The sequence below is a fragment of the Mercurialis annua genome, linkage group LG2 (assembly GCF_937616625.2).
Source record: "Mercurialis annua linkage group LG2, ddMerAnnu1.2, whole genome shotgun sequence".
NCBI lineage: Eukaryota > Viridiplantae > Streptophyta > Magnoliopsida > Malpighiales > Euphorbiaceae > Mercurialis > Mercurialis annua.
The window spans coordinates 54,829,486-54,854,477 of NC_065571.1; the positions used below are offsets into that span (position 1 = coordinate 54,829,486).

Consider the following 24,992-nt stretch of genomic DNA (forward strand, 5'->3'; position numbering starts at 1 on the left):
CATAAATAAATATTTTATGGAGCATTTCCCCCTCTTTTCTTACTTTATATTTGAGAATCTAATTCTTATTAAATATCTGAATTCAGTGATAATATAAATTATAACTAGAAATGTGCATCCGTTGGTTCGATAGTATTTTAGTCCTTAAAAAATATTTCTCATCCGTTACTTTTTATACATTGTAGCATCGAAATTATAGAAAATCTAACATAATACTTTGATTGTTTATATTAGTGAAGCTAAGGGATTATATTGTTCGACTATGAAAGAAGAGTATTGCAAATGTGAATTATAATAAGTATTTCTACATAATAGGTTGCTCAAATATTAAAATCAATCAATTTTATAAGACAAATTAAAGTTCAAAATGCAATTTTTTTAGCTTAATCAAGATATAAAAATAATTACTACTATCTTTTTAGATTTTAAAAGATATAAAAATAAAATAAAACAAAAATTAAAAGATACGACCTTTACCTCTACCTTTGCCTTCATAAAAAATAATTACCACTTCACTACAACCTCATTAGCTGGATATTAATCTCTTCTATTACTACCGTACAAATTTTTCATTATTTAATCAAGTACAACTAATCAAGTATAATATTTAATCTTCTCTTAAAAAAAAGTATATTTAATCTTCTTAATGACTATATATAATACGGTGAAAAAAGACCCATAACCTCTGCATCTAGCAGCGGCGTAGTTTTGTCATGTAATGCACATCTTCACGAGGTTATGCCAGTTTATGTTTTCCCTTTCATCTTTTCAAATCTTGCCGCTTTTTCACTTTTAACCTTATTTTAACCCTCCTCTTCTTCTTTTTACACTCCACAAATTTCACTTTTAAGTTTTAAAACCTTTTTATTTTCTTCCCCCTCATGTAATGGGCAGAGCTACGAGATGGTTTAAGGGCTTGTTTGGCATAAAAAGTAATACGTGCAGTAGTAGTGATAATAGTAAGGATGTTTTTGATAGAACTGGGTGTTGTTCAAGCAGAGATTCATGTGGTTTATGTCATAATCCGGCTACTATACCGCCTAATTTGTCTCCGGCGGAAGCTGCTTGGTTGAGGTCGATTTACAATGACTCTGAGAATGAGCAGAGCAAGCATGCTATTGCTGTGGCGGCTGCTACTGCTGCTGCCGCTGATGCGGCGGTTGCTGCTGCTCAAGCTGCAGTTGCTGTTGTCAGACTCACTAGTAATGGCAGAGGCACCATGTTTGGCGGTGGGCAGGAGAGATGGGCTGCTGTCAGGATTCAAACTGTCTTCAGAGGCTTTCTGGTGAGTTCTTGAGCTTGTCGAGATTTACTTTTACGCGTTTCGTTTCCGTTTACGAAAATGGTATCGCTCCGAAACTTTATATTTTAATAATTTCTTATGAAAACAAATATCCTACTGTTTTCCGTTTTAGCATTTCGGTTTTAATATTTTTTTTCGTGGAATAAGCGAAGAGCATAATTTTTCTTGACATTCTTGAACTTGTGGAGTTCTACATTTTCGTGTTGCGTTTCCGTTTTTGAAAATGTGGAGAACTCCGAACCTTGATGTTAATAACATAAATTATCGTATTATCACTTTCCGTTTCAGCTTTTTTCGTTTTAACATTTTGTAGCATAAATATTCTTGATATTCTTGAAATGGTAAACAGGCAAGAAAGGCATTGAGAGCTCTAAAAGGATTGGTGAAATTACAAGCACATTTGAGAGGCTATTTAGTGAGAAAACAAGCAACCGCCACACTCCATAGTATGCAAGCACTAATTAGAGCACAAGCTACAGCTCGTTCCCAAAGAGCAAGAAATCTCATCAAAACTGATACCAAATTCGAAATCGGAGCACGAAAATCCATGGTAGAATTAAAAATAACCTCAATTTTCAAATTTCTTTTATATTTTATATCAAAAATTAGCTAATATGATCAATTCTTGAATTATCTTTTTTACAGGAGCGATTTGATGAAGCAAGAAATGAGTTGATTCACAGCAGAAGGCTATCAAATTCACTAGACCACACATTAATAAACAACCCAATTGATGAGTCTCCAAAAATAGTGGAGATTGATACTAGCGGGGGATATTATTGCAAGCCAAAATCAAGATCCCGTAGAACAAACACTTCGGTTTCAGATTTTAGCGACGAACCATTTTACCAAACTCTTTCGTCTCCACTTCCATCTCGAGTTCCTCCTCGTTTATCAATGCTCGACACCCGAAATTATCAAGATTGGGGTTTCATCGGGGACGAATGTAAGTTCTCTACAGCGCAGAGCACTCCTCGTTTCGGCGGGTGTAATTATAACCCTCCTGTTACTCCCGCGAAGAGTGTTTCGGGTGATACTTTTTACTATAGGAATTGTCCGAATTATATGGCGAACACAAAATCTTTCAAAGCGAAAGTGAGATCGTACAGTGCCCCGAAACAGAGGCCTGAAGCTAGCCCGAAGAAGAGAGTGTCACTCAATGAGTTGATGGAGTCAAGAAATAGTATAAGTGGCGGCGTAAGAATGCAAAGATCGAACTCTCAGGTTCAGGACGCTATTAATTTTAAGAACGCTGTTCTTGGTAAGCTTAATCGATGCACGGAACAAATTGCTAGAGATGATCCGGAAAAACATTGCTTGCAGAGAAAGTGGTGATTTTAATTAAATTTATGTACGCAAGTAGTTGCTAAGGACAACAAATATTTGATAGAATATAGTTAACAGATATTATGTTTATGATTAATTGGTAGAATTGTTAGAATTTCCTTATGAAATTGGTCCTTAAATTACTTAATCAATCTAATTGTAGAAGTTATTATTTGGTAATGAAATGGCTCTACTAATGCTTTGTGATTAAATTAATGGCAGGTTTATGTAACATACATATTGTATATATGCACTTATAGGATAGCTTATAATTTAAATCCAGGCCTCGCTTGGTTAAAATTTATACAATTTTTTTATAAAAATGTATATTTTTTAAAAGTTGGTATATGGAAAAATATATAATAATTTTACTCAGTTTACTTTTTTTTAACAGAAGTTATATTTTATTTATATTTAATTAAATTTAAGACAATAATATTTCTATTAACTTATAAAATAATTAATTTAAAAATATATTTTTACTTTATCTAAAATTTTCTAAGAAAAAAATCCATAATTAAAAGAAAATTGGACTCTCAAGTCTCAACTTTGTAGATCCATAATATAAAGAACCTAATAAAATTTATATTTTGAGTATAATATATCAATATGTTTGAGTAATATTATATAGGCTTAATGTCTTAAAAAAAACCCGACCTTTCATTTTCTTTTCAATCCTACTCTGACGTTGAAAAATTGTCAGTTTTATCCATTTCAATTGTACCCTGAAGTATAAAATTGACCTTTATTTATTTAACAAAAGTTCAACAATTTTTTTTTAAAATAGTCAATTTAATATAAAAAGTTGATCTAATGCAAAAATGGTCAATTTAGAGAATTTTTATCAAATAAAAAAAGGTCAATTTTATATTTTAGGGTACAATTGAAATAAAAAAAATACAAAATAGAATAAAATTCACATATTTGCAATATCAGAGTAAGATTAAAAAGGAAATGAAAGGTCATGATTTTTTAGGACATTAAACCTATTTATATAACTCAGCACTTCTAACACGTCTTTTTATTACAAACTAAACATGAATTAATGCCTGACAAATTGCATTACTAATACATACATATATGAGAGATAATTTATGTTACCAAAACGAAGATTTATATAGAGATGTATTACATTCCATGTAATAATTGAGTTTAAAACCCATTGCATCAGAATTAGTAGGAAATTTTCTTGTGTAAAATGAAAGAATGTGTGTACTTTCTGGGACAGTCACATCAAGTATTCAAATGCAAGTTAATAGTACAGCTTTTCTACTGTAAATTTGTTTGCTAATAATATGATTAACATTTTTGATTTGACTAACAGCTTAGGATTTTATTAAATCAGATTATTTTAATAGAAAAACAGACAAGTTAGGCAATAACGCACTGTTTTTCAGCTGAACATTTCGTGATGCGTGTTGATGGGAAAGTTTTACAAAAGTATTTTCAATTTGGGTGCAGACATTCATCCTTCGATCTATAATTTTTTTGATTCCCAATGTAAAAAAACTATTTACCACTATGTTATTGCTACAAAAAAAAAACATTAGGAGTTTGGATTTTTATAGTATAAATTACTAAGCACAAATTTTTTAGCAATAATTAATTATATAAAATAATGCTATTATTTATTATTTAAATATGTATTTAAATAAGAAATAATAAAATATTATAAAATTATTAATTAATGTGATTGAGTTTTTCTAATAATCGGGAAGGAAGAAACACCTGTGATAGAATTTGAACTGACGACCTAGCAGTTTGTTACCCAACGCTTATACCATTTGAGTTATGGTTTAAAGTGATTGATTTAGTTCACATATAACGTGATAAAACGAGTGTATTTATTTTATTCTTTTCTAAAATGAGATTATTCTTCTCATGAGAATTTTGGAGTTGATTTTTATGGCAATCGGGCAAATTCACCCCAATTTATATTTTTAAATAAATTTAATTTAGCTGCTAATAAGTATACCCAGCCATATTTGGCTTAGAACATCAACTCTGTTTGTGATGTTTTGATTTTCTCTATAATTTGAAAACTTTAAATTGCAGAAATTTTTCAGGAAAAAAAGTTATACAGGCAGCAAAAACTTTTTGAACTAAAAATCAAGAGAAAGTAGAAAACAGAAAATAAAAAAAAAAAACTGGTCAGACCAATGGAAAGAATTTATAGGCTTTATTTTTCAGAAAAAAGGGGACAAAAAAAGAATTAGAGGCATTGTAATAGTTTTTATTTTTTTTGCCAAATACATTGTAATAGAGGCATTGTAACTAATTTCTATTTTTAGTGGTTTCATATAATTTTTGTCAGGTTCATATTTTGTAGTGGTTTCATATAATTTTTGTGGTTTCATATAATTTTTGTAACTAATTTCTATTATGTGCTTGTGTTGCAATAGAGGCATTGTAACTAATTTCTATTTTTATATTTTTGAAACCAATATGAAACCACTATAAAACTCTTCCAAACCCTATATGAGAGTATTTGGATTTCTTGACCAAAAATGCAATTTTCATTTTATAGAAGGAAAACAATGAAAATATATCCTTAATATTGTCTCAAAGAACGAATAAATCAAGTTTAAACTTTTTTATTTCCAATACACTTTAAATTTCTAAGAATGCCGATTTGCACTGTTTCTGATTTTTTTCATAAAGTTATAATGAATAAATTTTTAAAATTTCAAAAATGACTTCATGACAAACAAAACTAATATAAATTTATTCATTTTCCGAGATCTCATGTTTATAATATATTCTTTGAAATAAAAATGAGATGTCATAACCATAAATCATACTTATAGTAATATATTATTGGAAAGGTACACAAGGAAACTAAATCCCCTGAAATTTATTATACTAATTAAAAATGGTGGTTTTGCATAAACATGAACCAGAATATCAATTGCTGCATCCACCAACTCTCATATCATAACTTCATTTTGGAGGCACTGCTTTCTCAATTGGCCCAGCTTGCCTCATAAGCTGCCCAGGCAAAAAACACACATAAATAATTAATAAATAAATAATTTATAAGTTATTATCTCAAAATTAGACTAGAGAAAAAAAAAAGGGCTAAGTAAGTACCTGAAAGTAGGACTCAAGCTTCCCCTTAAATTTATCATACTCCATTTTCACCTCTTGCAATGATGCCTTGTTGCTGGTTTAAGAAACGCCCAGCAAATGGATATATAGTAAGATAATTTTTGGCTTAAGTATTGAACTTTTTTTATTTTTTTTGTTTGCGGTTTAAATTTTTAAAATCGTCAAATTTAATTCATTTTCAGTATGCAGTTTCAATTGCAGCCATTCGTTTAAATTGAAATAGAAAAAAGTCAAATTTGCCCTTTACATTTAAAATTTTAATGATAAATTAAATGTCAAAATGGAATGATATAATATAAAAGACATATTTAAATTTTTTTTATTACTCTAACTTGAACAATAGCTATAATTGAAATTGTAAATTCAAAACTAGACTAAAATTGACTATTTAAGTTTACGACGTGACAAAAAATCAAAAAGATATAATATTTTTTTATTTTAATATTCCAATATTCAAATTTTCCCTTTTAAACACATCAATGGAAGGGTAAAAGAAAAAATTACTAATTAAAGTGCAACATCCAAATACAAAATTATTATTATTTTGATAATAAAAGTTGTTTACAATTAGATTGAAATAAAGGGAGTAAAATTTAAATAACTCAAGTAAAGGGATAGTATTGTAATATACCCTTCCAAATTATTCTCCTTCACACAGCTCAACATTGCAATCGCTTTCTCCTTAATTCCTAAAGCGCCAATGCTGCAGAATAATTGCAATTTTTTTACTTACAGTTAAGACTATATATATAAACGTGATAGGCACAAATATTTATTGAATTATTCTTTTTAGTTTCTAACTATTTTTTTATGAATACTTAATTAAATTTTAATTTTGAGATTTTTTTTATTAAAGTAACAAAACAAATTTAGCTACTCGATTTGTTCTTTTACATTTCTTTATCACTAATTATAACGCATAGTGATTAAATTATTTTTATTAATTATTGATTATATATTTAATTAAAATAAAATTTATTTTCATTAATATATTAATGAATATATAAGTATAAATTTATATTATAAATTATAATTTATACCCCCTCCGTCCCGTTTAAGAAGTCCCATATTCTATTTTGGGATGTCCCATTTAAAAAGTCCCATTACTATTTTTAGAGTACTTTTTCATTGAATATCCTATTTTACCCTTATTTTAATTATCTTAAAAGAGTGTTATGGAAAATTCCACTATCATTAATAGGGGCAAAACATGAAAAAACATGAAAAGAAAAGAATAATTAATATTTTCTTAATCTGTGTGTAAAGTCAAATGGGACTTCTAAAGTGGGACGGAGGGAGTATTTATTATTATAAACAATTTATAAATTTACATATCATAATACTAGTCACCTGGTGCTATTGACTCTTATTTGATTCAGCATCCTGTTGATTCCTATGAAATCAATGGGGCTCTTTTCCCTGCGTATAAACCCAAAAAAGTCTTAAAGCCCAACAATTGTCACCATTTCTTACATGAAGTGGTGATTTTATATTGGATTTATTATTATTATTATTTCTATTAATCCAAGTATGAAATATTATTGTTTTCATGAATTTTAAAAACTTGTAGTTTTTTTCTTAATATTTTTATAAAAATTAGCTAAAACCCAAGGAATTAAATTATATAATAAATCTAAGAGAAAAGTAATGGATTTTCTAAAATAAAGGGGGGAAACAATAATTTAAATATAAAGTACCTCTTTATATATGTAATATACTGTACTATTTTTTTATATATACTTACAGGGTATTCTCCATAGTAGCTATCATTTTCATGGATTCCCTGTAAAACAAAGTAATTATTTCCTCAACAAAGGTTGGATTATCAGGTCCTTCGAGTTGTTCCAGCTGAACAAAATAGTTCGAATCCAAAGTTCCCTGCATTAAATAGACAATTTTGCAATTTACAGTACTAATATTTAACATTGACTTGCATAAATCTGTATTAAAAGAAAAATATGTAACACACCTCATCAAAGAAAGATTGCCTCATGTGGGCAATTTGTTCTCGCAGAACATTTTCCATTCCAAGATTCAAATGAAATTAACCAATTTAAATTTACTTAAGAATTAAACAAGAATTTTAAAGATGACTAAGAGTTTTATGAGAGAATTGTCAATCACATAGAGGACTATATAGTTACATATAGCAGAAAAATGTAAAGAAAAATACAATTTTAGTAAGAATCAATATTTCTGAAAAAGATAGATTACAATGATCTATGACTATAAAATTATACTATACGGCCGATATTATTAACTTGTTATTAGTATTCATTTCGACGACAAATCAATATTAAACACGTAGTCATATTATAACTGAATAATAAAAATTGAAAATAAAAATAACATATCAGATTATCAAATAAACGATGATAACACGCGTCGAGATTTGTTTAGTCAGATTTGGAAGTAACATTCTTTAATTTTGTAAATGAAACATATGAATTATCCTTAGTGAGTAGTTTAGATTTCCACGTAGGCAACTTTGTTAAAAGTATATCAAATTTGACAATTTTTTCCAGATTATGAATTAATGATTGAGATCTTGAACTCTTTTTGCATAGATGTAGTATGGTGATTTGTTATAGGTAAATATTTAATTTTCGGTAAACTGTAAAAATTACTATAGTAATACTTTTAGGTTTAATTGCTTTAAAAATCATAAATTTTAGCGTCTTTTGCAATTTTAACAAGAACTTTCAATTTGAAAATAACTGACACCAACTTCCAAAAAATTCAATTTAAATCACCGAACAATTTTCCTCAAAAATTAATGACATGTACACCGGAATAGTGCTTATTCCGGTGTGCACATTAATATTTTTCAACGGAAAATTGTTCGGAGTTTCGAATGCAAAAAATAATAATTCATGTATTAAATTGTCAAAATTAAAATTTTATATTAAAATTGCAAAGGCTTAATGCCTTAAAAAATCCCCGACCTTTCATCCCCTTTTCAATCCTACCCTGACGTTGAAAAATTATCAATTTTACCCCAGTTTGTATTTTTTCATTTCAATTGTACCCTAAAGCATAAAGTTGACCTTTATTTATTTGACAAAAGTTCAATAATTTTTTTTTAAAAATGGTCAATTTAATATAAAAAGTTAATCTAATGCAAAAAGGGTCAATTTAGAGAATTTTTGCCAAATAAAAAAAGGTCAATTTTATGCTTTAGGGTACAATTGAAATGAAAAAAAATGCAAAATAGGGTACAATTGACAATTTGCAACATCAGGATAGGATTGAAAAGGGAATGAAAGGTGAGGGTTTTTTAAGATATTAAGCCAATTACAAAATAAGCTAAAATTTATAAATTTTAAGATAATTAAGCCTTACTTTTATCCTCACACTATCCTCGTTAATTAAGGTCTAGTGGTAGAAATAACCATAAAAAAAACAGAAAGAAGCTAATTCTTCATAACTTTAATCATATGGAACTTGGAAGATATATAACAATAAGAAAATAATAGTTATAAAGCGGCTAATACCAGGCTGAAAGTATATTATTATTTGAACAAACGATCAACTCACCTCTTCAAATGAGTCATTTTCAAAAAAAGTATATCAAACTAATTTTCAGGCTGTGTTTTTAGCATCAAACTCACCCCTCGGAGAGTAAATTTTTTAATGTTATTTTATTAACTTAATTAATAATAATTATTAATTTTAATTTAATCTCTACTTAAAACCTAATTAAAATCCTAATTAATTAAAATTCTAAATTTTAGTCTCGCCACCACCGGACTCTCACACTCCGGCCACGACCGCTTTCTCCCTCTCGCACTCCGACCGGTTACTACCTACTTCGACGAGTAGGTCTTCGTAATCAAGGACGAACACTATTCATCTTCAAAGGATGAACATATCTATTCATCCGCTTTGAGGATGAATAGATATGGTTTATCTTTTTTTAGGATGAGCAGTCAGTGTTCATCCTCTTTAAGGAAGAAGAAGAGAAAAATATAAACCACTTTTAAAATTTAATTTATATATTAATCTAGTATTTGAATTTTTTAAATTATAAAGATAATAATAAATAACTTAGAATGATCAAGTGCGATTTGAAAAATGAACTAAATATAAGAGTCTTATTGGATCTATTTTCATGTTGCAAGTGGATAGTGAAACTCGAGGGGTGCAACTGGGCAAGGGTGCCGAAGGGCCTTTTTGATGTTAAAAACGCAACTTGTGGGTTAGCTTGATTCAAAACCTTTAAAATTGACTCATTTGATATATTGTACCAAGTTGAGGGGGTGATATGATCCTTTGTTCATTATTAATTAGTAAAGGATTATTTCAGTCATTCAACTTATATAACAAGTTCATATAAATCAAATTTAGCCTATTTTAATAAGTTAGTCCAATATTACTAAAATAACTTCAATTACATACAATCTCTTGTGTGTTCAAAATTTGTGAAAAGCAATGTGAAAATCTTAAATATAAACATTGTAAAATTAACATAAATAGTAAAAAAACAGAAATTGCACATAATATTATTTAAAATATTTGTTTTATGCTTTAGAAACATAAGAGTGATGTCATTGACCTTGTTTTGTAGAGTACCGAATCAAATTGTTAAAATATGTTAAAATTTTATTTATATGAGACCGGTTCATAAATTTGAAGATTGTGGCTATTTTTTTCTATAATTATAGTTTCAAGCTCTATTAGAGTTTAATAATAAAGAAAACAAATGTTGTAGAAAACGTACATTTGCATAGCTTTAAATTAAAGAGGTAATTATATTTAAATCTTTGAGATTTGAATTATTACACTAGTTAGATTCTCACATTTAAGAAACACAACATTGGTTATTTTTTTGGTACAAGAAAAAGCGGCGAATGCCTAAACGAAACTATATCTGAATATTTCTATCATAACAATAGTTCTGTTAAACTTTTTGTTAGACCATTACTTAAAACAATACTATATAATATACCTCATGATATTTGATATAATAAACCAATTAATCCTATTATTTTGACATATTATAAAATTTTACCACCATTTCTAACATATTGATTTTTTAATTCAATGATAAAAAAATATATAAATTCATCTTGTAATTTCATTTTTATATAAAATATATATAAGGTGTTAAGTATGTATTAATGACATTAGCATTCATATATATATATAATCAAGGTTGAACTATTATAATACAAATAATGTGAAAAGATTATTGAAAAGTAAGAAAAAGAGATGAATAAGATATATTTTTATGAAAAAATTTTATTTATTAATAAGTATATGTTATTTTTAAACTTTACTTTGAGAAAAAAGATTCCATTAGTAATATATAAAACCTCAAGGTGTTTAAAATAACATTTTCATCATATAATTATTACAAATTAATTAATGAAAGGGATTTTAGCATAACAAAAATAAAATTGAGAAATAATTTAGTATATTATTTAATTGTTATAGTCAAACTAGTATTATAATATGTCAAACATTAGGGATTAAAAGTAAAATCTCTAAATAAAATTAATCTAATTAAGTTTTTCTCATTGCATTGAAATAAACTAAGACATGATGAATTACATACGATCAAAAAAATTCAAATAAACACCCACAATTCAAGGGAAAAATTGTGAAAATTTAATAAAATATTATCACAATATAAGAATCATTGCAACATATTTTTTTTTCTGTATCCATATACATTGCAACAGCCAGCTTTGTATTTTTTTAGTTAATTTTTTTTAACTGTTTTTCCTATTGCATACCAATTACAAGTCAGGTTTCGTTTGGCCTTCTTGCAAACATATTCCGGTCACCGGAGCTGAACTAGATCAATCCTGCCAGCTGGGCTTACGGTGGCGCTTTTTCTTGGGTTTTAGATCAACAACAATTATAGAAATGTTATCGGAACTGTTTCTGCTATAAGCGATTTCAGTGAGATTATCAGCCACGGCTTGCGCCGGAGGAATTTCAGTTGATGCAATTGTCCGGCGCCATCTTCGTAAGAGTCGTCGAGCCATGTCACCAACTTCTTCATTGCTCATCACATCCCAAAGACCATCACTCGCCAGAATTAAGCACTCGTCTTCGTCGGACCTTGTCGTGAATGTGATCTCAGGCACTGGTATTATCCATGGCCTCAAATAATGATCACCTAAAACAAAGGAAATAAGCTACATTTCGAAATAGTTTAGAAATGTAATTCATACAAATACTCCAAAATAAATAAATAATATTATTGCAGAGAAAACAACTCCAAATAGAGGTCAGTGTTGTTCTCATTGACAGAAAAACAAGGCTTAAAAGTCTTAGTACAACTAAGACTTTGCGTTATGTTTCAATTTGGTAATAAGAGTTTGATTAAAGTAGTTCAAATAGTAATTTTTTTTGGGTAATGCCATGACATATCCTTAACAGGTCTCAACTATAAAACGACATCTTTAAACCTTCCACATTCAGACTAATAAACACTTAAGCCGGGTAGATTTTTTACGGGAGGGAAAGCTCTGACCCTAAAATTTTAAACGACTGCATACATGAGTATGATTCGATCCCGCGACCTCACTTAACCCATAAGTAGAGCGCCTCACCAACTCACTTTCGCCTTAGAGTTTAATTAATTTATATTTTAAATGATGATAGTTCGTCACTTTTTACTTTGACGATATAATAACATATGTGTCTACATCATATATATGAGTATGTGTAGCATTACGCGATAGCCATTCTCTCATTATAGGAATTTATTTTGATATGAAAGATTTGAAATATTTCAACTTAAAATAAATATTTAAAGTTCTCATACTATTTTGAAGCAAATTAAAATTAAAATTTTCAATTTGAAACATGACATACAAAAAATAGTACCACTAAGTAGGGGTGAACGATCATTTTGATTATGAACCGACTAATTTAACTAAAACTGTATTAGCCGAAATGCTTTATCTCTTTATCAAATTATCAATTTTAATTGAAACTGATTACCAAATTAATCGAATTAATTGGTTAATTTGGTGAAAAATAAATCTTGAATCGAATTTAACCAAATTTAACCGGAATAGGTTGGTTGAATCGGTTAATTAGATTAAACCAACCGAATAATCGACCTATCACTTAAGCAAAAGAAATAACCTATGGCTCTGGACATAGCAAGGACCCCAAACACCCTAGCACCATTCCAGTTGATGACTTTCCCTCCGCCACCTTCAATTCTCATGAGTTCATCTTCTCTATCTGGCTGTCAAATTAGCAACAAAATATGCACGTATTCACCAAATTAGTACTCATAAACTTAGTCGAATTAATTTGAAGAGAAATTTGAAACCTTCTGGTCGACTGTTAGTGGGACAATTCCAGTCCCACGGCAAAGCACTGCCCTTGAGTCACCACAATTTGATATAATAATCTGGCAACCAGATACAACTGCCACAACTGCCGTCGAACCAACCATTTCGGTTGCCTCTGTCAATAATTCATTATCAGTTCTCTCGAAACCACTCGAAAATGCAGCTTCCCACCTTCTCCGCCATTCGGAGCCATCGACTGTTTCGCGATTCAATTCTTCTGCTATTACTTCATGCATTCGCTCTTTACAGTAGTTAGCCACCTAAATTAACCGTTAAAACAATATCGATCAGTGGTGGAGCCAAAATTCATATTTATAAAGAAAATTTTAATTAATAAAATGATATGTCGTTTAATATTTTTTGGGGGACCAAAGATAATGTCGTGAAAGCGAATTTTTCAATTAAAGATGCAAACAAAGGAGTATAAAAGTTGTTAAGAAAGCAACGATGCACTGTGATGAATTAATTGCAAACAGGTGGCATGACTTATGACCACTCCAAAGATCATGTTTTATTAAGTGAATTCCGATACAGTGATGACACAGCAAAGCTAAAAGAATACAAAGGAACCCACCGTCCCTCTCTATGATCGTACACGTGTCTCGCTTATCGACAAGTACATTTGGTCCCACCTTATTTTTGTTGCTTCCAACAAACAAGGAAAGCTCTTGTTGGATTAATTTTGTCTGATAATCTTGTGGATTAGATGTTAAATCCAATTAATTTAGGACTGTAATTCTGATCAAATTTAAAAAATTATTCTAAATTCAAAATTTATGGGTAAAAATGATTAAATATTACTAAAAAAAATCAAATTGTAAGTAATATTTGAGTAAATTAAATAAAACTATAGAATTTATAAAAAAAAAATTAAATGAATATTGTTTTTTTAAAAAATATACCGTCTATTTTACAACTCGTTACGCCATTTGTTTACACGAAACATAAAAGAAAATTGAGGAAATGAAAATAATTGAGACACTTGAATGATGTGAGTGTGACGACTATCACCAATGAGTCAATGACGCTGGTGCTGCTAGCCTATAGTATTTGTTTCCCCTCAAATCATTAAAGAAAAAGAAAAACGCACTATTCCAGGGACACGTGTACCTATAAAAGTAAGAAACACTTTCCTAGTTCGTAGCTTGTGGACCATTCGACAGATGACTTGTGTCAGAAAATTAATTATTTTAGCTTATCAAATAAACTTTATAATTAAAATGGTAAAAGAATGTTAATACCAATTTCAGGTTATATTAACAAAAATTAGGGCTCGATAAAATTATAATATAATGTTTTTTTATAGTTGTGATAGTTTATATTTTAGTAAATTATTAGCTTCTAAACAATAAAACTATAAGTGATCAATAACCTAACTTAATCTGATAAGTTTACAGGTTAAAATTAAGACAATGTAGTTGATTTAGACAGTGGGATAGAACACAGAGCAGCATAAACGGAATTACCTGAGAGCCACCGTGACCGTCGTAGACGCCGAAGAAGTGAACCGGCGATATCTCACCGGAAGTTTTCGAACCAGGAGCTGTACATCCACCCACGTGATCGCACGTGCGCGACACAAATCCTGGTATAACGGCAACAGTATCCTCCATCTCGCTTCGTCTACCAATAACCGACGTGAATCCCCAGCTTACACCTTTGCTATTCCTTCCTACGCATTTCTCCTTCACGGTCACCGGAGATGGAACTTCCTCCACCGGAGACATCGTCGCCTCTTCCACAACCGCCGCTGGAATCTCTCCGGAGCTAACACTAATAACACTGACTGTAGAGCTGCGAGAATCTAATTCACTAAATACTGATGAAAAGGCGTCAGAGCTTGTCGACGCTAGCTCCGTGCAAGGAAGTGAGTCAACTCGGTCGAGTCGCTGCTCTTCATGATCTTCCGGTGAAGGCTCCATTACAGGCCAAAAATAGAGAAAAGCAGCAGATAAGAAACAGAGAGATGGAAGAGATAGAAGAATGACACGTGTATTGATCAAAACACAAGCTTCTTTAATTTCTTGTATTGTGGGAGAAGGATCCACTGCGTTATGACTAAACTCTAGAGTCGTATTCACTAGCTTTTTTTTAATTGTTGCACCGCCACGTGTCCCATGTTGACCCGGTGGTGCCACGCTGTTAGACATTGAGGTCATGTGAGGACAGTGAAGTAAAATTCTCTGCTGGCATGTACATGTTTAAACTCCTGCATCTTAGGTCAGTGATGACGTGGTTGGTGATTGTTGGGGGTCTAACGTTAGATGGCTGAGTTGTATGCTTTAGATTGAGTAAGGTCATTGTAGGGGGAATCTTAGAAAAAGGTAGCATGTATTTTAGGTGGACCCACGATTAAATACAACTTCTAGTACAATGCGTTGATTATTAGCTACGTGGCAGGTAAGAGATATGTGTCGAAATATGTGAGGGACATAAGGTTTCATAGAATTTGACATGTTATGTAAAAAATCGGCTAAACTCATTTTGAGGTTTCTAAACTATACAATTTTACTTCATCAACTTCATCAACTTTTATTTAACTTTTTTAAATTTTTAAATATTTATTTTTTAATTTATCAGATCTCTCAACTTTTATTTTTATTTTTTGGTTCATTAGGTCCTTTTAGGGAGATCCATTTAAGAATTTAATGAAGTAAAAAACAAAAATTTAAGGACCTAAATAACCAAAAGAACGAAAATTTAGGGATCCGAAGAAGTCAAATAAAAGTTGAGAGACCTGATAAACTAAAAAATGAAAAGTTAGAGATTTGAGAAAGCCGGCTAATAATCACCGACGGTCCTCGACCTTTGCTCTAAGGTTCCGTAAACCCCCCAACCTTTCAAAAGCTTCCCTAAACCCCCCAACCTTTATGGCGGCGCTCATTCACGGTCCTTATGGACGAAAATACCCCTAAGCGCCGTCTTTTTTTGGCGGCTACAATTCTAAAAAAAAAAAAAAGACGGCGCCACGTGTCATCTGACATGTGGCAAAATATCTAAAAAAAATTGAAAAACCCAAAACACCCTTACAATTATTAAAATTTAATTAAAACAAAAATAAAAAATCAAAGCAAATCAACCCATTCAAACCACTGAATTATCGAAACCGAACCGCCACAACCGAACCCGCCTCCGGTCATCTTCTCAGGTGAGAAAACGAGCAGCAGCTCGTCGTCTTCTCAGGGGAAGACGAGCAGCAGCTCGTCTTCTCTGTTTTTCAGAAGACGAGCAGCAGCTCGTCTTCTCTGAGAAGACGAGCTGCTGCTCGTCTTCTGCACATCTGTTCTTGGAGAACAGATTCAGATCTGCTCTCCAAGAGCAGATTCCGATGGGTCGGCGGCGGGCGGCGGGTGGTGGTCGGCGGCGGGTGCGGTGAGTGGTTCGGGTTGGCGGGCGGATTGACCGAGGGTTGGGTTTGATTAAGTAAATTTGATTTGGTTTAATTTTTTAGGGGGTATTTTGGGTGTTTCAATTTTGTTTTGACATTAAATGACGTGTCAATTAACATGTGGCGCCACTATTTGTTTTTTTCCAAAAAAAAGGACAGCCGCCAAAACCAAAAGGGTAGTTTCGTCTATAAGGGCCGTGAATGGCGCCGCCACAAAGGTTGGGGGGTTTAGGGAAGCTTTTGAAAGGTTGGGGGGTTTACGGAAGGTTAGGGTAAAAGTCGAGGACCGTCGGTGATTATTAGCCGAGAAAGCCAAATAAACCTTGAGAGACCTAATGAACAAAAAACATATAGTTCAGGGACCTTAAAATAGATTTAGATAAAATAATTCTATACGCTAAGCTTTAGTATTCTTTCATTTGTTACTTCATCCGGTTCATAATATTTAGCGAATTTGACCTTAAAATAGGTTTAGCTAAAATAATTCTATACGCTAAGTTTTAGGAGATATTTGTCGAAATATGTGGGGGACATAAGCTTTCATAGAATTTGACATGTTATGTAAATAATTCTATGCGCTAAGTTTTAGTATCCTTTCATTTGTTACTCCTTCCGGGTTTATAATATTTATCGCATTTAAATTTTTATTTTATGTTATAATATTTGTCAATTTGAAATATCAAAAGAACATTAATTATTATTTATTTTATATTTGTCCGCATTAATTTATTAAAAAGGTGTAGTTATAAATTTATATTATATAAAAAAGCATGGATGGGGGTTGGGGGTGAGGAGGGGCTTTTACGTTATTGTCCTTTTCATTTATAAAATTTAATTATTAATTAAAGATAATCATTAAAATTAGAGTATTAATTAAAATAAACTAATATATTAAGATAAGTTAGAGTAATAACTAAAATAAACTAATGTGTTGAAATAATTATTTAGAGTACTAATTAAAATATACTACTTTGACTATTTAATGATTTCTATTTTAATTATTTTTTGATCATATAGAATTCAGGTAAACTATTTCAATTAACTATTATTTTAATTTTTATTTTATATTTTCTATTAAAATTTCTATAATTATAGCATTTGAGTACTATAAAGTATTTAATAAGATAAACTATATCAAATTACTTATTATTTTAAATTTTATTTGAGAATTTGACGAGTTACACTACGAGCCACGTGTAAAACACATATAGCGATACTAGTAAAAATATTTATAAATCAAGACATATTAATTATTATTTTAATTTTTATATCAAACATGAACCGGAGAGAGTAATAAACAACCACCCACATTTTTCTATAATGATAATTTGTGTAGGATATTTCTTTCCAGCAGTATCGTATATATGTTCAATGCGCATATGATATGTTGCATTAATATGGCATTAAAATCTTTTATATTTATTAATTTATAATGGCCAAATGTCTTAAAAAGGCCAAACCTTTTATAAAAGTTTCACAAAAGTCATGACTTTTCAATTTTGTCGATTTTGGCCAAAAACAAATTATTTGGTTTCAATTGTGGCCAACTCTCAATTTGATTTCAATTTTCCTATGTGGAGCCTATGTGACGCCTATGTGGCATGCCAAATATTGAAAGGTCAGGACTTTTGTGAAACCAAATAATCCATTTTTGGCCAAAATTGACAAAATTTAAAAGTCAGGACTTTTGTGAAACCAAATAATCAGTTTTTGGCCAAAATCAACAAAATTGAAAGGTCAGGACTTTTGTGAAATTTTTGTCAAAGGTTTGGCCTTTTTACAACATTTGGCCATTTATAATTCGAATTGTTTGAATTTAGTTTGTTTATTTATGTATGAAGAAAGATTGGTTGCTCGACCCAGTTATACTACGCGTCAAAGAAAGTATTGAAGTGAAATTTTTCATTTGCTGTGCGTGTAAATGAATATATTTTATATATGGCATTGCTAGAAAACTGTGTTTTAACGACAAAGTTTAAGTCCGTCGTTAAATTTTTTTACCGATAAATTTAGCGACGAATTTTAAATCCGCCGCTAAATTCGTCAAATAATTGGCGCGAGTCATCCCGCCAATTTTAGCGACGGATTTAAAATCCGTTCTCACTTTTGTTTACGTCAACAGTTTAGTCTTTCCGTCCATTTTTGGTGTTAGTCAACTAAGTCAAAGGATTTAGGAGTAAATTAATTTTCAAATATGAGGGACGAAATAGTTGACAAAAATAAAAGTGAGGGACTATCGTTGATAAAAATAAAAGTGATGACCATATAGTTTCGTTGACTTTTTTGACTAACACTAAAAATGGATGGAATGATTAAATCATTGACAAAAACAAAAGTGAGGGGTCATATCATTTGATTTTCAAACAAGGACAAAAATTTGAATTATGTCAAATGTCAGGGGTGTAATAGTAATTTGCTCTAAAAAATATTTAAACAACGTATTTATTTTAAAATATATATTTATTTATAAAAAAGTTATTTTAAAACAAAATATTTTTAAAATTATTTTTTTAAAAAATAATTATTTAAAAAGAAAAAAAAGTTTATTAAAAAAATTTATTTAAAAAATATTAAAATAATAATAATTTTTTTAGTATGCGGGAGTAAATATTTTTTCTTTTTAGTTATATTTAAATATAATATACATAGATATAGAACAATAATCCGAGTTGGTTAAAATGGAGCTACACGTGGGGGAACTTCAGGGCTAAAGGGGATTGAGTGGGAGCAATGGAGGGATGGGTCTACTGGAAAGTTTGCGAAAATGACAGGGTAGTGATGGTGGGTGACTTGTCGTCGTTGGGTGGATAAAGGTGGACGATAGATTAAATAATATAATTTATTTAATAATTTAATTAAAAAAATATTTTTTTTATTTAAAAAAATTAGGGACGGACTCAAATCCGTCGCTATAATTCTAAAATTCCGTCGCTAATTTTTTTTCGTCACTAAATAATTCAGCGTCCAGAATTTTAGCGACGGATTAAATCCGTCCCTAAATACGTTTAGCGATGGATTTTTGCCATTTAGTGACGGAAAAATCTGTCGCTAAATGATATAATTTTAGTATTCATCGGCAAATCTAGACACATAAGTTTGAGAGGACCATTTTGTAACCAATTTAATATTATTGTTTGCGTGGAAATATTTTCAAATTCGAATTTTTAAATTTATAAATGGGTACTGTACGGCTCGATGCTTTAACCGGTTAGGTCCGTAAAGTTGAATATGATTTGATTAAATTAAACTAAAACATTAATATGGAGGTTAAGAAATTCAGACAAAATTAATATTTAAACTACTCTTACTTTTAAGTTAAGTAACCGTAGGAGTTGAGGATAGAAAAGTACAAGACTTTTGAAATCTGTATTTGATTGATAATTTTAATTATAATAAAAATGCAAATCTACAGCTAGCTATTTATAAAAAAAAATTCTAAAATAGAAAATCTAATCTAATGAGAAACAATCTCTTATTTAGATAAATATTAAATTAAATAATTAAAATAATAACTAAAAATTAATTAAAATAATAACTAAATAAGATAAAGAGAAAATAACAAGAAAAACCAATAAATGAAAGTTTTTTTCGCGCGGTACCATTTTTCTTAAATAGTTTACTTCTGTGCCATTTTTTCCTAATAATTTTCACCAATACCACCTTTTCCTTCCTGAGCTTATCCATTTCTTTCACTATCTCCTTTGACATTATTAATAATAAAATAGGAAAATTCTAATTCTACCCTCGCCCACTTCTTCTTCTCTATTTATTCTCATTTCCGGCCACCACATATCCATCTCCATCGGCGTGACCTCTGCCTCGTCTAGCCATCGCCTCTGTCATCATCTCGCCTCACCACCGCTAACAGCTCAAAAGTAGCGAAGGAGCTTTTTACTGATGGAGTTGAGGCGGAGTATAGTGATTATGAAATTTCAATTCAAAACTTTACTACTATTGTTGTTCAAATGATGGCCGTTGTTTCCGACAAAGGGATGAACCAGTTGCTGTCGTTGAAGAAGTGGTTGTCGGCGAAGACCAAGATCTGGAAGTTTAGCTAAGTTAGTAATGTAATGTAATGAAATTCTAATGGAAACCCATTAAGGAAATCTGATTATTAATACTAGAACTTTTGGATTTATTTGATTGATGTCACTTTACTTTTGAAGCTTGCATGTGGATTTTTTTGATTTAAGTGTCATGTCTTTTGCTTGTAATTGTTCTTTGTTTTTAAGTTTGGTTTAGATTATTTTTTTAATTGTAAATCTGGTTCTTTTTGCTTGTATAATTTGTTCAACTTAGAAAGATTGTAATCTGTATAATCTATTCAACTTGGAATGTCTCTTAATTTGTTTTTTAAGTTTTTCTTAATAGAGATAACCTACTCGTCGTTGAAGATTGATTTTTATCCTGATTTTGTTTCTGGGTATTTGTTGTTTCAGTCTATTTTTTATCACTCAACTTAGTTATGTTGGTCAATATTATAATTGAATGATGGTATACATATTAAATTTATAAAATCTTAGTATGATTTATACAAATGCAAAAGCAAGAACTAAAATGGGAATATGTTTGCTTTGGATTTTAATTGTGATCCAGATCTTGTAAAAGAATATAATAGATATATCTCGGATACATATTTGATATATTTATGATACATATTTGATACATCTTCAACACGCCATTCCCATTTATATTTATCCGATATATATTTGATACATATTTAATTGTTCGAACTCTTTTTTTTGTTTTTTATATATTTTTAGTTTTATATATGTTAGATATTTTTTTTAATATACGTTACAGATGATAAATATATTTTTTAATGTACTTTATAGATTCATCGTTGATACAAAATTTATACATGATATATACATGTTTTTTACTATATAATTTATACATGATAGATACATTTTTTTTAAGTTGTATATAATGTGTATCAAATATGTATTTTTGCTATTTAAAAATATAAATTTTTAAATGTACATAAATACATTAATGATACATAATTTATACATAATATATACATTTGTTAAATGTACTTAATAGATACATCTCTAATATATAATTTATACGTATTTAGTATGTATCAATAATATATCTGTATTTTATAAAATTATTTTTTTTATAATTATATCATTTGTGTATTTTTATTTTTTTAAAATTTAATATACTTATATTTTAAAATTACAATTAATAATAATATTTCAAAATTAAAATTTAAAATTTAAATAAACATATTATAAAGGAAATAAATTTCTATGTTAGATAAATAATACAACCTTTTGTTTTATTATAAAAAAAATATGCAACAGGTATGACCCTTCACGCGCAGGTCATTGCATTTGGTGCACCAACAAAGCTTAGTGCGCGTCAGCAGATGGTATTAGTGAAAAGAAACTTTAAAAAATGGTACAAGTGAAATGTTTTCATAATATCTTGTATTGTGTGAAAACAGAAGCAATTTTTTGGCATTTTTGTTATTTTCTCTAAGATAAATACTAAGTTAAGATAAAAATAAAACGATAATTGATGGCTTTTAGCTTAAAAGTCCGAATTAATCCATATTAGCTTTTTAGGATCAGTGTAAATAATTATTTATGTTCTATTTTAAAATTTTCATTTAATTATATACAAAGACTAAAAACACATGTGTGTGTCCATCCCCCTGATAGATTTTGTTAAATTAACATATTAATGTGTCTATATATTGTTTTTTTTTTATCAAAATATATTGTTTATATATGTATAAATAAACTTGCAAAATTATATCTTGAAAGCCAATTAATATCAATCGTGTAGTTGTAATAATAAACAAAAAGGAGCCAACGAAGTGCAGTCCAAACAGTTAGATTCTGCAAATGCATTTTTAAAGTTTTTGATTTCGAATTTCAGTGCCGCCAGTCGTTTTGACTGATTTAACATTGAACCTAACAATTAACATAATTACATTTTTTCTCTCTAAAAAAATAACAAAAAGAAACAATTCTCTCAAAAAATTATAAAAATAAATTAATAATTTAACCCAAGTTAATATATGAAAAAAAGAGAAAAATTTAGTAAACAAATCACAAACCAAGTATAAAAGTGAATAACATTGAATCTGATCACATAGAAGATCATGATAATGAAATAGACGGAAAAAAATAAAATGATTGATGATATGATAAAGTCGGAAGCTTTTTGGGGGAACATTACAGTTCAAAGAAAAAAATTGCTCAACAGAAAAAATTTAATATAATTTTTTCAAAAAAATCTCAAAAAACGTGCAAAGTTAAATTTATAAAGATAATATTTGATGTAGGTTTTAGCTCCTTTTTTTTTTCATCTTGGTGAAGTGTAATTGGAGTTTGTACCTTTTTTATTTTACTTTATTGAATGGCAATTCCAAAATTTTACTTAAAAATAATGAACAAATTGCATATTCGTGACTGATTAAATACTAGAAACCACTTTAAACAAGGGGAGCATGAAAAATCATGACATATTACTGAGGGTTTAATTGAGGAAGACATCATCTCTTGTTCTACTCTGTTTTTTGAAAAACCTTTAATACTAAAAGAGAAAACTTTGTTTTGCAACACTTCACGATAATCAAGAGCTTTGATTTTGGGCTCAGCCCAATATTTAAATGAATAGATTTATTTTGGAAAATTTAAAAATTTACCTAAATTATAAAAATAATAAAATTTTATGTATCAATAATAAAAAGTATGACAAATACATCACAGTTTTAATATTTTTATGATTTTACTCTTTATGTTTTAATATTTCTGATTTTACTCTGACACCACATGCTCTCTCTCGCTCTCTTCTTTTTTCTCCATTTTTATTCTTCCCTTTCTTATTATTTCTCTGCCATTGCTCCGCAATTATTCCGCCATCACTCCGCAGTCGTATCACTGTCGCTTTGTCGTCATATCACCGTCGCTCTGCCGTCGTATCACCGTCGTTTGACCGTTTTTTGAGATTTAAATCATCGATTTTGTAATTTTTATGATTTATTTTAACTTACAGACCTAAAAAAATGGATCTTACAATTTTTCAGTTATCAGATCTAATAATCTGTCGAAAAAACGATTTTCATCAGAAAAAATAATTTTCTCAAAAAAAAAAACGATTTTCTGCCAAAAACAGTGTCTGATTATCATATCATTATCACGGCATTATCATGTTGTTATCATTACACTGCAGGAAAAAAAAATTATATAGAAAATAATACTTAATTATCATATTATTATCATAACATTATCATGAGATACTTTATCATAACAGTACACTATTATAATATTATCATAACGTACTTTATCATAACATTATCATGACTATCATAACTATATCATAACATTTTACTATACCTTATCATATTATTATCAAACGGTATCATATTATTATCATCAAATTTATCATATTGTTATCATAACGTTGTTTATCTTTTATCATAGCTATATCATACTATTATCATAATCGTATAATGTTATGATAATCATCATACAGACATGTTAACGTTAATGATACCGAAATGATAATCAAGCACTTTTCTTGATATTATTATCATCATACTATTATCATAACTATATAATATTATGATACTAATATGATAACATTATGATACAGATATGCTAACATTAATGATACCGATATGATAATAAAGTATTTTTTTTGACAATTTTTTTTCAGTGTTATAATAATGATATGATAATGTCATAGTGATACCAGTATGATAATCAGACGCTGTTTTCTGCAAAAAATCATTTTTTCTACAAAAAATCATTTTTTCCATCATAAAATCGTTTTTTATACAAATTTTTAGATTTGAAACTGAAAAAATTAAAGAGCAATTTTTATAGATCTGAGAATTAAAATAAATCGTAATGATCACCACGATCTAAGAAAAAAATCGCAAAAACTAAATATGAAAGAACGGTGGATCGATGGCGGCGTAATGGCAGATCGACGGTGGTGTGTGATGGCGGAGCAACGGTGGATCGATGAAGGAACAACGGCGGAAACAATTGAAAAGCAGAAAAGAAAATGAAAAGGAAGAACAAAATGGAGAAGAAGAAGAAGAAGAAGAAGAAGAAGAAGAAGAAGAGAGAGAGAGATCAGAGAACAAAAATAAAACACACGTGTTAGAGTAATAAAAAAATACTTAGAGTAGAAAATAATAAAAAATAAATATTATTATAATGAAAAAAGAGTTTAGAGTAAAAAAATAAAAATACTAAAAAGGTGAGGTATTTTCTCTATCTTTTCCTTGTTGAGGTAAACAATACTATTATTTTAAAAAATGGAGTGTTTTCTCTAATTTTTTCATTTATTTTTTTGAGAATATTTAAATGAATAGAATTACTATGTCGTCTGCAATACAAAAGAGAGTTTCATGAGTTTGGGCTGATTATCAAAACCCAAAGTATTTTAATTTTAATTTTAATAAATACGATTTAAGCTCAAAATTTTATATATACCATTTAAGCTCTAAATTTTATGAACACCACCTCCAAATAAAAAACTATTCAAAAGTTTCCTCAATTTTTTTAACGACTTAAGC

At 29.3% G+C, this 24,992-nt stretch overlaps 3 protein-coding genes across 3 annotated transcripts; 1 reads left to right on the forward strand and 2 right to left on the reverse strand.

The window, feature by feature from the left end:
* Positions 1-680: 680 nt before the first annotated feature.
* LOC126666789 (protein IQ-domain 26-like) lies at positions 681-2,841 on the forward strand. The gene is made up of 3 exons (XM_050359655.2): positions 681-1,285; positions 1,653-1,853; positions 1,949-2,841. Exons 1-3 carry the CDS (start codon positions 887-889, stop codon positions 2,636-2,638), a joined length of 1,290 nt encoding a protein of 429 aa, XP_050215612.1. The 5' UTR covers positions 681-886; the 3' UTR covers positions 2,639-2,841.
* Positions 2,842-5,409: 2,568 nt separating this feature from the next.
* Positions 5,410-7,763, reverse strand: LOC126666621 (pseudo histidine-containing phosphotransfer protein 2-like). The gene is made up of 6 exons (XM_050359444.1): positions 7,707-7,763; positions 7,482-7,615; positions 7,088-7,156; positions 6,369-6,440; positions 5,720-5,792; positions 5,410-5,617 (listed from the first exon to the last, which is right to left on the reverse strand). The coding sequence occupies exons 1-6, from the start codon at positions 7,761-7,763 to the stop codon at positions 5,570-5,572; spliced, it is 453 nt and encodes a 150-aa protein (XP_050215401.1). The 3' UTR covers positions 5,410-5,569.
* A 3,561-nt stretch (positions 7,764-11,324) lies between these two features.
* LOC126669448 (protein phosphatase 2C 56-like) lies at positions 11,325-15,212 on the reverse strand. The gene is made up of 4 exons (XM_050362913.1): positions 14,523-15,212; positions 13,035-13,316; positions 12,842-12,947; positions 11,325-11,864 (listed from the first exon to the last, which is right to left on the reverse strand). Exons 1-4 carry the CDS (start codon positions 15,204-15,206, stop codon positions 11,542-11,544), a joined length of 1,395 nt encoding a protein of 464 aa, XP_050218870.1. The 5' UTR covers positions 15,207-15,212; the 3' UTR covers positions 11,325-11,541.
* Positions 15,213-24,992: the final 9,780 nt, after the last annotated feature.

What these genes read in the sequence shown, in the direction of transcription:
- LOC126666789 (XM_050359655.2), top strand. Translation starts at nt 887, where the DNA reads ATGGGCAGAGCTACGAGATGGTTTAAGGGCTTGTTTGGCATAAAAAGT. An exon ending in CTGTCTTCAGAGGCTTTCTG is followed by an intron (nt 1,286 to 1,652) that starts GTGAGTTCTTGA and finishes AATGGTAAACAG; the next exon opens with GCAAGAAAGGCATTGAGAGC. An exon ending in TCGGAGCACGAAAATCCATG is followed by an intron (nt 1,854 to 1,948) that starts GTAGAATTAAAA and finishes TCTTTTTTACAG; the next exon opens with GAGCGATTTGATGAAGCAAG.
- LOC126666621 (XM_050359444.1), bottom strand. Translation starts at nt 7,763, where the DNA reads ATGGAAAATGTTCTGCGAGAACAAATTGCCCACATGAGGCAATCTTTC. An exon ending in AAGGAGAATAATTTGGAAGG is followed by an intron (nt 5,793 to 6,368) that starts GTATATTACAAT and finishes TTCTTAAACCAG; the next exon opens with CAACAAGGCATCATTGCAAG. An exon ending in AGCTTGAGTCCTACTTTCAG is followed by an intron (nt 5,618 to 5,719) that starts GTACTTACTTAG and finishes TTGCCTGGGCAG; the next exon opens with CTTATGAGGCAAGCTGGGCC.
- LOC126669448 (XM_050362913.1), bottom strand. Translation starts at nt 15,206, where the DNA reads ATGTCTAACAGCGTGGCACCACCGGGTCAACATGGGACACGTGGCGGT. An exon ending in ACGGTCACGGTGGCTCTCAG is followed by an intron (nt 13,317 to 14,522) that starts GTAATTCCGTTT and finishes CGGTTAATTTAG; the next exon opens with GTGGCTAACTACTGTAAAGA. An exon ending in TGCTATGTCCAGAGCCATAG is followed by an intron (nt 11,865 to 12,841) that starts GTTATTTCTTTT and finishes CCTTTGTTTTAG; the next exon opens with GTGATCATTATTTGAGGCCA.